Here is a 12,800-nt window from a genome sequence, read left to right as displayed (position 1 = left end):
TGAGAGGGGACTAGGTTTGGAGGTCAAAGATGATTTGGGTTTGGAGCATGTTGAGCCTGAGGGGCCTTTGGGATACCTAGGTAATGTTAAGTGGCAGCAGGTAATACTGGCACTCTTACATGTTAGCTTCCCCCTTCCTCCTTACAACTGTTACCTTTTTTTTCTTGAGATGGGGATGGGAGCAACTACTTTTCTAGTTTGTAGTGTCAACATTCAGTTCTTGTTTCGGAGGTGTTTGTAGTTGTGCCCAACGTGATGTCACCTACACATTTTGTAAGATGCTTTCATTCTATTATCCAAGAAACTTGGCCAAAACAGGTCATCAATCATGTTTTGAGTGCTTACTATCTTCCAATCACTGTATTAGGCATTTACATTCTTATCCTGTACTCTTACAGAGGTACTCACACTGTTGAAAATGCATTCTTCACTCAGTATGTAGATGAAGAGACTGAAGATAAGAATAAGTCACTTGCCCAGAGTTACAAAGTTGGACAATAGCAGTCAGCATCTCTAGTCTGTGTTCTTCCATTTTGTCTCTTTTTCAAAGTGTGGGTAATGACTTAAGTGGTTCATTGTCATAGTATTTAATTGCACTAACTCACACAGTAGGAAAGCCCTTCTGATGTTTTCATCCAACCTTCTGTTATGACAATGGAGAACAACTCAGGTGCTGGTATGTCTTCAATAACTTTCTAACACTTTCTGTTTTTAACTTAGGGTATACCTCAGGGTCAGAGTCTTCAGCAAATAACAACAGTGTAGAGCAGGAATTTTTGTCATGGTACTTATTTTCATTATGTTTATTTTAGGGATACCTTCTATTTATAGTAATTAGTGTTTCCACCTATAGAACAGCAATTTCATTTAAAATAAATTTAAAAAAAGAAATGGAGCTCATGAAAACTGTTACATAAATAAAAATAAAGATGGTTCAGAGAAATGGAAGGCCATCACTAGCTGACACTGATTTCAATGGCTGAAATTGGAAAACACCGCTCCGTACTACATCTCCTCTCCCTATTATGGCCTTATCTCTCTAACAGAAATTGAATGCTTTCTCTGTTACCATCTTACCTGAAAACTCATTGTCACTGATCACTGGTGAAAGCACCTCACCAGTAACTTTAGTCCCCATCGATCAGTCTTGCATATATGATGGGGCCAAAACCATGTCAGGGTTTCAGGAAGGAGATAAGAGCAGAGTACATTACCAATAAGTCCGGGTGGTTAACAGCTATGACGATAGGCTTTTTGGAAATCTTAGTATATCCAGGTGATTTTTTTTCTTTTATTTATATGCAATCTAGTATTAAAACTATATTGGCTGCTCTAGTTTCCATTCATTCCTCTTTCTTAAGCCTCTAGTTCTCCAGTCTTTGATGATAGTACCATGTTTGACCATTTTGTTCCTTCTTCACCACCACCAATCCCTTCCTGGGACATAAGTTATATTCATTATATTCAATGTGTTTGTGAGAAATGGTTGTAGATGGGCTGCCTTTAAACGTTTTTTATGAGTTCTTCTAAACATAGACAAAGGCAATAAAAATCCCCAATTTTAAAAGACATCATTGTTACATGAAATAATTTTGCTTGTGTGTTCCCCAAGGAACTGAAAAGTACACTATAGTCACTATAATCCTGCTGGATAGAGACAGTATCTTCTCTTTATTGTTATGCCTGATACTATCTGTTCAGCATATTATTAAGACCAGAAATCTGTATCTGGAATAATGCATCTGTACTCTTCTCATTGCCCATGAGCACTACAAAGCCAGTACTTTTTCACCAGTGGGTCTTTCAGAATAAGTTCCAAAGACTGAACAATGGTAAGCTGAGGTTTTGCATCTTTGGTGTATTCTTCATGTGTAGGTGGTGGTAAATATGTCTTCCGAAATCCACAACATCAGAGAAAAAACAGGTTCCATCTTCCTGGGCGGGGTACCCTCAGCCCCACGTCCGCTGTGCTAACACAGATCCTGAGGACCTGGCTTCATCGCAGACAGCACCCAAGGCAGAGGCCTGGCCTGTGCACCTAGGACAGGGTAAATATCCCGACTCTGAAAATGGAAACCCATCCACTTCTCCTGCACAGGCGGGGTGAGGGTTTGGAGCCGGCAGGCTGGGGGTGGGGCGTGGGTTGGGAGTGTTTTCCCCCCGTCGAGTCCTCCAGCCCCTTGACTCGCGGCCCTACCCTGACCATTGTCCACACACCTCGTCCCTCCAGCTTCCCGGCCGCGGGCGAGATGATTTGCTGCAGATGACATCAGCCCTGGGCCAACGGTTGGAAGAGCGGAGGCAGCCACCCCGCGAGGATGTGCCGGGTGGTCCTTCCCCCTCCTCTTCCTCCTCCTCCCCTGCGCCCTGCCTAGTCTCCATATAAAAGAGGCACCGCCTCCCCGCCCTCTCTCACTCCCGGCTCCTCTCCGCCGCGCGCTCTCGGAGAGGGCGGAGGGGGAGGCGGCGCGCAGCGCCAGGAGGAGGGGAGACGCAGGGGGCGGAGCGGAAACAGCACCTTCGGAGATAATCCTTTCTCCTGCCGCAGACGAGCGGAGCGGCCGGAGCCGGGCACTTCGCCGAGGCTTAACGGGCCGGCAGGATGGCGACCGTGGTGGTGGAAGCCGCCGAGCCTGAGCCGTCCGGCAGCATTGCCAACCCAGCGGCGACCACCTCGCCCAGCCTGTCGCATCGCTTCCTCGACAGCAAATTCTACCTGCTGGTGGTCGTCGGCGAGATTGTGACCGAGGAGCACCTGCGACGCGCCATCGGCAACATCGAGCTTGGTAAGAGGCCCTGCGCCCCCAGGGGACGCGTTCGGGGAGACGCGCAAACGCGACCCCACCCAGGGCACGACGGCCACCTTTCTCCTCCGGCACGCCCCGCACCCACGCCTTTCCCCGCCACTTCCCACACTCTGTCCAGATTGCTCCCCCCCACCACCCGCCCCAGGTTCATTTCGGAGAATAATGCAAATTATTAGATTTGCGACCCAGTGGGAGAGTCTCCTAACCTTGAGGGATCCGTCACCAGGCTGGCTCTACAGATTCCAGCTGGCTACCGCCTCTCCCGCTAAATGAGATGCAGGTGTCAAAGGGGCAGAGGCTGCAATAAAGCCGCAACCGCAGGACACCAAAGGTGTGTGTGTGTGTGGGAGGTGGGGGGAACGTTGCAATTACCTCTTTTATCTCCCCCTTCCCCCCCGCCACAGCAAAATGCTGGGATTGCCCCTCGTCAGCAGACCCGAGGCTGAAGTACCATGTGCCAGGGCGCGCGTGGGAATCCCTCTAGCCACAACCACCTCAGCCCCGAGAAGTGCCTTTGCTAGCTTAAAACCTCTCCATCTTTTCTTCCCTCGGAATGACTAGGCTAGTCCTAGGGCCACGCCCGCCCCCTTCCCCCCCCCCCCGCCCCCCCCCCCCCCCCCCCGGGACGCAGAGATGGAGAACCGCCTGCGCCTCGTTCCCAGACGGCGCCTGCCTCTCTACTGCCCCTGGGGCCTCGGTTGCAGCTTTCAGCAAGGACAATGGGACCCCCAAGTTGCGGGGTGGGGCTTCTCCTTTTAAAAGTCTTTCCTCGGGAGTGATGGCTTGGGGGTGGGGTGGTGGGTAGGGCCGGCGCCTGGCCCGGTGCGGGCAGTAGGAGCGCGCTCTGCAGAGGCCGAATAGCGGTTCGCTGGGAAACCCTGGGCGGGGCCGTAAGGATCCAGCGGGCGCAGCCTCGGGCGCGCGGACCGACCCGCCCCGCAGCCCCACCCGGGCTGCCGCAGTGCCCCCGCCCGATGCACCTGCCCCCCGCACTGCGGCGCCCCCACTGGGCGCGCCCGGCCGGGCGTGCGTTCCGCCGGCGCTTGGGGGTGCAGCGTGCCCCTCGTCTGCTTCAACCCGGCTTTGTTGCGCGCGAAGTCCCCGGGTGGTCAGCTCTGTCCTCTGCCTTTCCCTCCTCCGCACCCCCCACCCCGGCATCGCAGACCTCCCCTTCTCCCTGACCGAGGTCGCCGGTCCCTCCACAACCCCAGCCCGTGCTCTATTCTCTCGGGGTGGTGCTGAAGCGCGTCTGCCCCGAGACACCGGCTGGTGGGCGTGGTGCAGTCCGCACTGCGGTCTCTACGGCAGCCCGAGGCGGACAAAGGGCGTTCACGCAGCCCTCTTTCCCCGCGCCCGCCCCCTACTCCCCATGAAAGACGCGAGAAAAGCTTGTTTTAGAGGAAAAAAAAATTAAGCTCTAGTGGTCTGCCTCTGCATTTGGAAACGGTCGCCTGTACCCAGAACAAAAGGCTGCAGGGTGGAGACTCGAGTTGCAGACCTGGTTCTTTTGTTTAACTTTAAAGCACTGGTGTTACTTTTTGGCTTAAAAAAAGAAAGAAAAAAATGTGAGTAGAAAGCAGACTTGTTATTTTATTCGGAAAAAAAAATTGAAGAATAGGCTAGGTCAATAGTGAAATGCCTCATTTGAGCATCTAATAACCCTTCATTTGTCAAACTATAGTCCTTTGAATTTGATCAGTACTAATTTAGTTTATCTGCACATTTTCTCCTTGGAAAATTTCATATGGACTGACTGGGTGTGGCTGCTGTATGAACCTATGACTTTGGATTTTTTTAAAAATACTATTTGTCAGCACTTTTGCTGGGAAGTAATGATAAAGCAGGAGGTGTGTTTCTATGTATAAAAGGTGCATAACCACCCGATGTGGTGTGAGGAGAGGGACCCTCATCCCCATTTTGGAGACGGGGGCCCAGAGAGGCAGGAAGGATAGGGAGACCAGCTCAAGGTCACACCACTCATAAGTGACAGAATGTCGGCACTGCGGCATCACTGGTTTTCTGGCCCCGTCATGATGTTAGTGCAGGCCAGGCTAACATCACAGGGAGATCAAAGAGCAATTTCTAGAGCTTGCTTTTATACAAAGGCAGTAGTCATCCACTTGTGGGCAGCACCCCATGCAGGGAGGTGGCTCAGCAATCACCTTCCATGTAATTATCTTCCTGCTTTGTTACTCTGCTGATCACCCTTTTAGTGCCCTATTTCTCAGGGGGTTTATTCAAGCTGCTTCTGTTTGAGGATAAACTAGATTCACCCAAGTTATCGGTCACTATGACGTGGTCTCGGCTATTTTTCACACTACTGGAACTTAGTGATCAGGTTCAATTTTGTCTTCCTGCCCCTTTTCTTTTTTTAAAATTTATTGATGTATTATGTAGTGAGGGAAAGGCTCAAATCATAAATGAGGAGCTTGGTGAATTTTCACAAAAAGACATACCTGTGTAATCCTGACCAAGAAACGGACATTCCTGGGACCCCCCCAGAAGCCCCCTCAGGTTTCCTTTTCAGTCAGCATGCCTTCCTGGTTTTTTAGTGCCCTGATTTAGTCAGCTTTTTTGCAGGGAACTCTGAAATAGCAGTATTGATCCCATTAAGAATCAACCGAGTGAATGAGCAAAGCCATTTCCTAAGGCACAGTAACAGATGCTGCTTTTCCTCTGGAGATCAACTCTCTTGGGTCCTGGGGTCTTGGATGCAGCTCAAACCACAGGGCCTTCCAGTGCTAAGTGGAAATACTGCTCCCGTAGCTTTTTTGACAGTCAGAGATGACTTAGCAACAGGGCAGGCTGGCTGTTGCCCTGGCCTGATGTGATGCTTCCTCAGCTCTCGGGTTCCAGCAGGGCCTCCTCCTCCAGAGGTCACTCTGATACCACAGCTGTGGTGGCTGGTGCCCATGGGGCCGGTTGTGTGAAGCAAGATGGAGATGCTCCGGGGGTTCGGCCCTGGTTGTGTGCCGCAGCCTTTCCGCAGGGAAAGCGTCATCTTCTGCCCCTCTTGCTTATCTCCCCTCTCATCCTGAGGAGGCTCTGTGAGTCTGGAGACCCTGGCAACTTGGATTTTTGCCATTTGATGATTTAAGGCTCTATGGGAAACCCAGAAAATAAATCTGTAAGAAGATGGCGGAAATGCAAGTACATCAATAGGCCTGAATCAGCCCACCAAGGAGGCTGAGTACATGCTTCTTGAAACCTAGTGTTACTGAATCAAACTCCAGGCAGCTCACCTGCACGCAGTAAAGCCAATCTACTGACCCCAGATTGTGGTGAAGGAAAGTGCAGCTTTATTGTAAGATGCTGAGGTAAGGAGAACAGGGAGCTCGTGCTCAAAACCCCCGAAATCCCCCAAGGGTTTCAGCAAAGCATTTTTAAAGGCAGTGTGAGGGAGGGTGTCCCAGAGTGTGTGATCAGCTCATGCACCATTCTCTATTGAGAATTAGATTGATGATGAGGTAGCAAGACTACGTTGGGCTTCCTTGCTGGCTCAGATGGTAAAGAATCCACCTGCAATGCAGGAGAGCTCGGTTCGATCCCTGGGTTGAGAAGATCCCTTGGAGAAGGGCATGACAACACACTCCAGTATTCTTGCCTGGAAAATCCCCATGGACAGAGGAGCCTGGTGGGTACAGTCCATGGGGTCGCAAAGAGTTGGACATGACTGAGTGACTAGGCACAGCACAAGACTGTGTTAATGAGGACTATGTGCTGATGGTCATCAAGTAGTTAGTTTCTTCCATTTGATGGTGATTTTAGCATCTGAAAAATAACTCAGGAAATATGCTTCAGATACTGATATCTAGGTATTTCAGAGAGGAACTAAAGCAGAGGGTATAGGGGAGGGGTCTGTCCCAGAAATGTCCCATAGGGTCCTGCTTGGTTACACAAGGACAGAAGACCATCATTCGTTTCTTCAGCTGCATTCAAAATGCATAATGTAGGGTCTGGTCATTTCTTAATTCTGAAGCAACAGTCTTTGCTCAGACTGGTCTAGCTTTATTTAGTTAGTTATGCAGGACTCCATGCCAAACCATTGTCACTCCTTGGCACCTCCTTTGCCCCCTTCCTAATTAGTTTGCAACAGAGACTTAACAGTCATCCCCATTTTTAGCAGAGTCTCCCCTCCTCCAATTTATTTTGGGACATAGACTACATACACTCATGTCTTGCAAAACTAATTCTAGAGCCTTGTGAAAAGTTTTCATTGCTTCGTTTTATTTTATTTTTTTTTAAACTAAAACATGTAAAAAACACTGTCAGTTTGATTTCAGTTGCTGTTAGAGTGTAACTTTCCTCTGGTTAACATTGGGAATCAGCAGGATTTGTTCATCAGAAAGATAGATGTGTGTAACATCTACTGCCCTGGATTTTTAGATGTAAGTTTTGCTAATTGCATTGTCATTTATTGAATACTTTTAGTCTAAATTGGTTAAGAGAATTAAGAACCCAGGAAAGAGTTAGGGCTTTGTTTCCATTTTGTTTTAACAGGAAAACAAAGGGGTGGTGGGAATGAAAAGAAATGTTGGGAAATGATATATTTATTATATCCATCCATCTTCATACTTTTCAAAATCAAAAGACAGATGGATTTCTGCTTGTGCTGCTTAACTGGCATTACCTACTAAAAGAGTTCTCTGATCCAAATATAAGCCAATCCCCAAACTTAAGGTCGTTAAATTGATGAGTCATTGTTAATCTTCTGTAAAGGTTTACCTTTTAAATAAGTTCCAACTTTTACTGCCAATAAATAACTTATTATAAATCACTTCTTTTGCTTGTTTCTAATGTAAGATGCCAGCCAAGACCTAAGTTATTTATCATCAATGCTTTGAAATGATGAACGAACTGTGTGTAAGATGGGCCTCCCTAGCCTGCATTACACAGAACACATAAATTATGAACATTAACTTGTTGGCTTAAAACAAAGGGGAAAAAGCAAATTGAAGGTTAGGTCAAGGGGAAAAAAGTAAGACAATTTTTTCTCTAAAAAAGAAGACCTTATTGAATTTAGCTTTTCCTTTGTTTTAATTATTTCTTTATGAGTCTAATCTGACTTCAGATCACTATTTAATGCAGTTTTACAAATAGAATTTTATGATTGTAGTTAAATAATTCAGGAAATTGGGCAACAAATAGTCAAAAGTCTATTTCTGAGAGGAAGCAACTAAAGCTCATGGAAAAAAATCAACTTTTCATAGGTCCCAGTAAGCAGATGGAACCCAGGTACCATTTCAACACGCAATGCATGGCCGTTTCCTCATGCTTTCTATCTGTTGTTTCTTTCAGGATATAGATTTTAGCCTTTAAATGAGAGGCTTTAAAAAAATGTTGCTTTTATTAAATAATCCTATAAAATGCTTGCATCATCAATAAACTTGGTGAAGTCTAACCTGTGTAAAGTAAGAGGATGTGGCTCTTCCTTTTGGTTCACCCTGACTTGTCCTGGGATTCCTGCCCCCTACCCTCCTGCCACACACACCTTTTTTTCCCCTCTTTTTTTCATCTGTCAACTTCACGTGCACTTAGCCTTCCCTTTGTGCACTGCCTGCCCTGGAATCAGAACTGAGATGGAAAGGTCCTTTGTTCCCCGTTGGTCATCAAGCTAGAGAGAGATGGTACTAGCTTCTGGGGCTGGAAGACAGCCCCGGGTCAGGCAGGGGAGTTCTCAGGGTGCCTTGCCATAGGCCAACTGCCCAGGGGTGGCAGATGCTCTCTGGGCCCAGTTTAAAAAGTACTTCCTAGTGGTCCAGTGGTTAAGACTCCATGCTTCCAATGCAGGGGGTGACAGGTTCGATCCCTGGGCGGGGGAACTAAGATTCCCTCAAGCCTCAAGATGTGGGGGATGGCTGGGAAAAGAGGGAAGTGCAGGTTGATTTCCTCCAACTGGTGGAGCTGTTTTGCCCCCATTTGAGAAAGCCAGTAAGGGCATAGTCATGACAGATTTGCTGGAGAAGCAAAGGCCCAGGGAAGAACTCGACCTGGCGTGGTTTGGGGGGATAGTCAAAAAAAGGGCCAGAAAATTCCATGGCTTTTCTGCTCCTCACCAGAGCCCAGAATGACCTCCTTCTGAAAGCCTCTTCGGAACTTCTTTACCAGCACCCCACTGTCCCCTCCAGTCATGAACTCAGGGAGGGGTCAGTGTGAGAAGGGCCGAAGAAGACTTTATTTTGGTCCTATGAGCTTTAGAGGACCCACTGCTGGCTTCCTCTTAGGCACAAAGGGGAGATATATAAGCCAACGGAATGCTGTAACAGCTTTCATTGAGAGGTACTATTTCCCTTTGCTGACATTATCCAGTAGAAGGTACAAAGTAATTACAGTATTTTCTTTCTAAAATTGGTATAGAAAGTGGCCTGGTTCCAAAATTTTCCTTTTCAACTAAAATAACTGGTAAATCCATTGTAACCTTTATTTTATAAGTGGTAGTAGTGATTATGCATTCTTAAGATGTAATTTGGCTGGAAATTGCTCCCTTGAAAAAGAGAACCTGAATTTTTAATTTCACTGGGAGTATAAAAAAGAGAAATAATCATTGTATCAGTTGTTTGCTAATAGAACTTAAAAATTACTGAATGATTTTTCTACTTTTTCCACTTTTAAATTACAAATCATAGAAGCAGAAGTTTATGAAAGAAAAAACAAACATTTAATTGCCTGTGTCATGACAAGTTAATTGAAGTCAAGGGAAAAATGGCAAAGAACAATCTAGAACAAGTCTATGTATAGCCCTAGATGAAGCCATTCAAATAATGTAGCAATTTAGACATAACTTAGAACAAAGGCAGAAGAATCGTGTGAATTTAATTTAAATACGTATGTCTCGTTATTAACTTTTTGACCCTACTTGACAAGCCAGAAGACAAAGTGGAGCTCAGACCTGGAGCACAGATAATCCGGTCACTAATTTCCAATTAAGCAGTTCAGACAGGGGCTTGATGATTTTCCACACTAGCTGAATATATAGAATATATATGTGGAAGTCAAATATTTTAATGAATTCAGACCTCTTCACCTGTCAAGCTTTCTGTGGAACAAAAAGGAAACCTCTATCAATTCTGCATGAAAAAGATTCACAAAATCACAACATGCCTTTCTTGTTAAAATTTAAGTGTTCCTTTAGCACAAATGCAAATTGAGGCTGTTAATGTTTCCAGGGAGACCCATAAAATTTTCCCTTATAATTTAGCCTCTCTTTAGCAATGTTAACTCTTGCACACCTGAATCCTTCCCATGGATTGTATGAGAAATATCTGTCTCTATTTAGAGGAAGAGGATGTACATCTATTTGAAAATATTTCTCATAATTCGGAAAGGTGTTTGGTGTATCATCTGAAGATATTTTAGATGTAAAGTCAACTCAGTTTACAGAATCTTTGTAGTTTGTGTATATACATCAATTCTTTGCAGAATAGGGAAACTGAACAAGATTTAAATAGGGGTAAATGCAGATATACTTTGAGGATTTAAGAGGTATGTTTAAGTAACATACTGCCATTTATACTCCCAAGTCTGTATGCATGACTAATGACCAGCAAAAATGATTAAACGATCAAGTGTTTATTTAGAGATAGTTCACCTGTGTGATACACCTACATGTTCAAGTCCCTGCCTTTAGTAGATAGAGAGTAAAAGATTGCCTTTCCAGAGGTTTGTCTCTGGTGGTTGAGGATGCTCCATGCAGGGGTAGAGTCAAGGATACTGCCTACATAATGGTTCTCCCACGAGCCATGTATTTGGGAAGATATAAAAATACACTCCAGAGTTCTGTGATTCCTCAGTTTTGCCTGGCCCTCCCTTCTCTGCTGTTCTCTGGGTTCCCCTCTAGCCACCTCTTCTGGAAGGTCAGGAGAGAGGAGGGAGGTAGGGCGTCAGCACCCCTCACCCCACCTTCCAGCCTTGTGAACTTTTATGGGAATAGACAGTTCACGGCCCCCAACTCAGTAGAATTTTATAAAGTATAAAAAGTTGCCACATCTCTTTGCCTCTGGATAAGAAAATGCGGGACAACTAACAATTGTGAATGAAAGAGTTGTCTGCCAAGCTAGTTAGGTAAATGCCTGGGAGGACAGATAGGCCAGATCTGCCTTCTTAGCAAAGATTACACACATTTTGATTGATATCCAGGGGCTGAGAAATCAAGGTCAAAAATGGGAGGAGTAAAGAAGAGTAACCAGATGTGCTTACAAAATGCACGTGCACACTGCGAAAAGCTTTAAAAACAGACACGTGGACTTGAATGCCAGCCCCCGTATTTACTTCCCACCCTCATTCTCCGTTTTCTAGCCATGTACAAGTGGACCATGGGAAAGCCAGCGATTGTCTAGTAGCCCCCTAACTGCTACGGAGCTCACCATCTTCCTGTCCTTTCTGCTCCCTCTCAGGAGTAAAGCCTGTCATTTTCCTAATAGCTGTTTTCTTTTACTCTTCCAGAAGAGCTGCATTTACATGTTATGAGGGGCAGAAGTTCAGTCCACACTGCTAGTTATCCTTCCCCTGTGGCCTGGTGGAGAGACCTCCCCTGCCCTCCCATTTTGTGGGCATCCACTGCTGGTCACCAAGCTCTTCAGCCAAAGAACCTCCACTCCCTTCCTTGAAGCCTGAGAAATGCTACAGTGATGGTTTCCAAACCACAGTGAAATGACTAACCGGTGGTCTGTCATCTGTCTTCCTTTCTTTCCTTAGGAATCCGATCATGGGACACAAACCTGATTGAATGCAATCTGGATCAAGAACTGAAACTTTTTGTATCTCGACACTCAGCAAGGTTCTCTCCTGAAGTTCCAGGTGAGGCTTTCAGTTCGGTAGTAGTCATCCTAGAATTCGAAAGAAACAGGCGCTTGGCTGGAAAGCTTTGCCTGGAGCATGGAAAAGACTTCCTTTTATTGCTAAAGGATTCTCTTGTGTTTGTTATTATCAACTAGGTGAGCAAGAAGCCACCTTTTAAGAAAGTCAGCTAACTCTTAAGTTGTCATTGTGTGGGTTTCTATTTCGTGGTGTCTTAAAAGATTTTAAGTTCCAGGGTAAATTTAAAAATTTCATACTTATCTCACTGTACTCTGAGCTTAAGAGATTGTAGTCTATTTAAATGTGAATTTTACTCACATGAAGTTATGAATACAAATTGGATGCTCCCAGAATTCCATAAGCACCCTCCCTCTCAAGAAAACGAAATATGTGCGTTTCTGAATTTTCTATCTCAGTGAAATATGTATCATTTCATCATTGCATTATCTCCCACTTAGTGTGGGTGAAAGAGTTTGGAATTCCAAATTACTGTTAAGATAGCCTTTCTTTCAGAGATGAAAATGAATACTACTGGATAATGAAAGGTAAGGACACAAAAATTCGTCATTTATGAAGATGCTGCTGCTAACCAGCTACTTCACTGAGGAGGTAGTCAGACTCACCCGCCTTGTCTTCCTCTTGTGAGGGTGATCCATGCTTCTCCCACTTGGTCACATTTGAGGATTATGAACAGTTACTGGTCTGTAAAGACTCAACCTGGGGTGTGTCTCTCGAAAGTTCTGCCATTGATCTATCACAGTTGCCATTTGGCATTTTAGTTTTTGAATATCACCTAAATATTATGTAAAATAGAGACTACTCTTTTCTGTCTTTATGATTTTGCTGTATGATTGCAAATTTTATTGGCATTGATAAAAAATCAGCAATGAAGTTCAGCCCTTTTGCCTGATTACATCATATTCCATTGGGCTTCTCTGATAGCTCAGCTGGTAAAAAATCCGCCTGCAATGCAGGAGACCCGTGTTTTATTCCTGGGTGTGGAAGATCCCCTTGAGAAGGGATAGGCTATCCACTCCAGTATTCTTGGTTTTCCCTGGTGGCTCAGATGATAAAGAATCTGCCTACAGTGTGGGAGACCTGGTTTCAGTCCCTGGGTTGGGAAGATACCCTGGAGGAGGGCATGGCAACCCACTCCAGTATTCTTGCCTGGAGAATTGCCGTGGACAGAGGAGCCTG

General features: G+C 45.6%; 1 protein-coding gene across 1 annotated transcript in view; it reads left to right on the top strand.

Moving 5' to 3' along the window:
• The first annotated feature begins 2,602 nt into the window (after positions 1-2,602).
• MAP1B (microtubule associated protein 1B) overlaps positions 2,603-12,800 on the top strand; it is an 89,063-nt gene continuing 78,865 nt past the window's right edge. Inside the window, exons 1-2 of the mRNA XM_068990640.1 lie at positions 2,603-2,786; positions 11,502-11,603. Coding sequence (XP_068846741.1) covers positions 2,603-2,786; positions 11,502-11,603 — 286 coding nt within the window. The remainder of the gene's footprint in view (positions 2,787-11,501; positions 11,604-12,800) is intronic.

Source organism: Capricornis sumatraensis, chromosome 18 (genome assembly GCF_032405125.1).
Source record: "Capricornis sumatraensis isolate serow.1 chromosome 18, serow.2, whole genome shotgun sequence".
Classification (NCBI taxonomy): Eukaryota; Metazoa; Chordata; class Mammalia; order Artiodactyla; family Bovidae; genus Capricornis; species Capricornis sumatraensis.
This window is presented reverse-complemented; position numbering and strand designations above follow the sequence as displayed.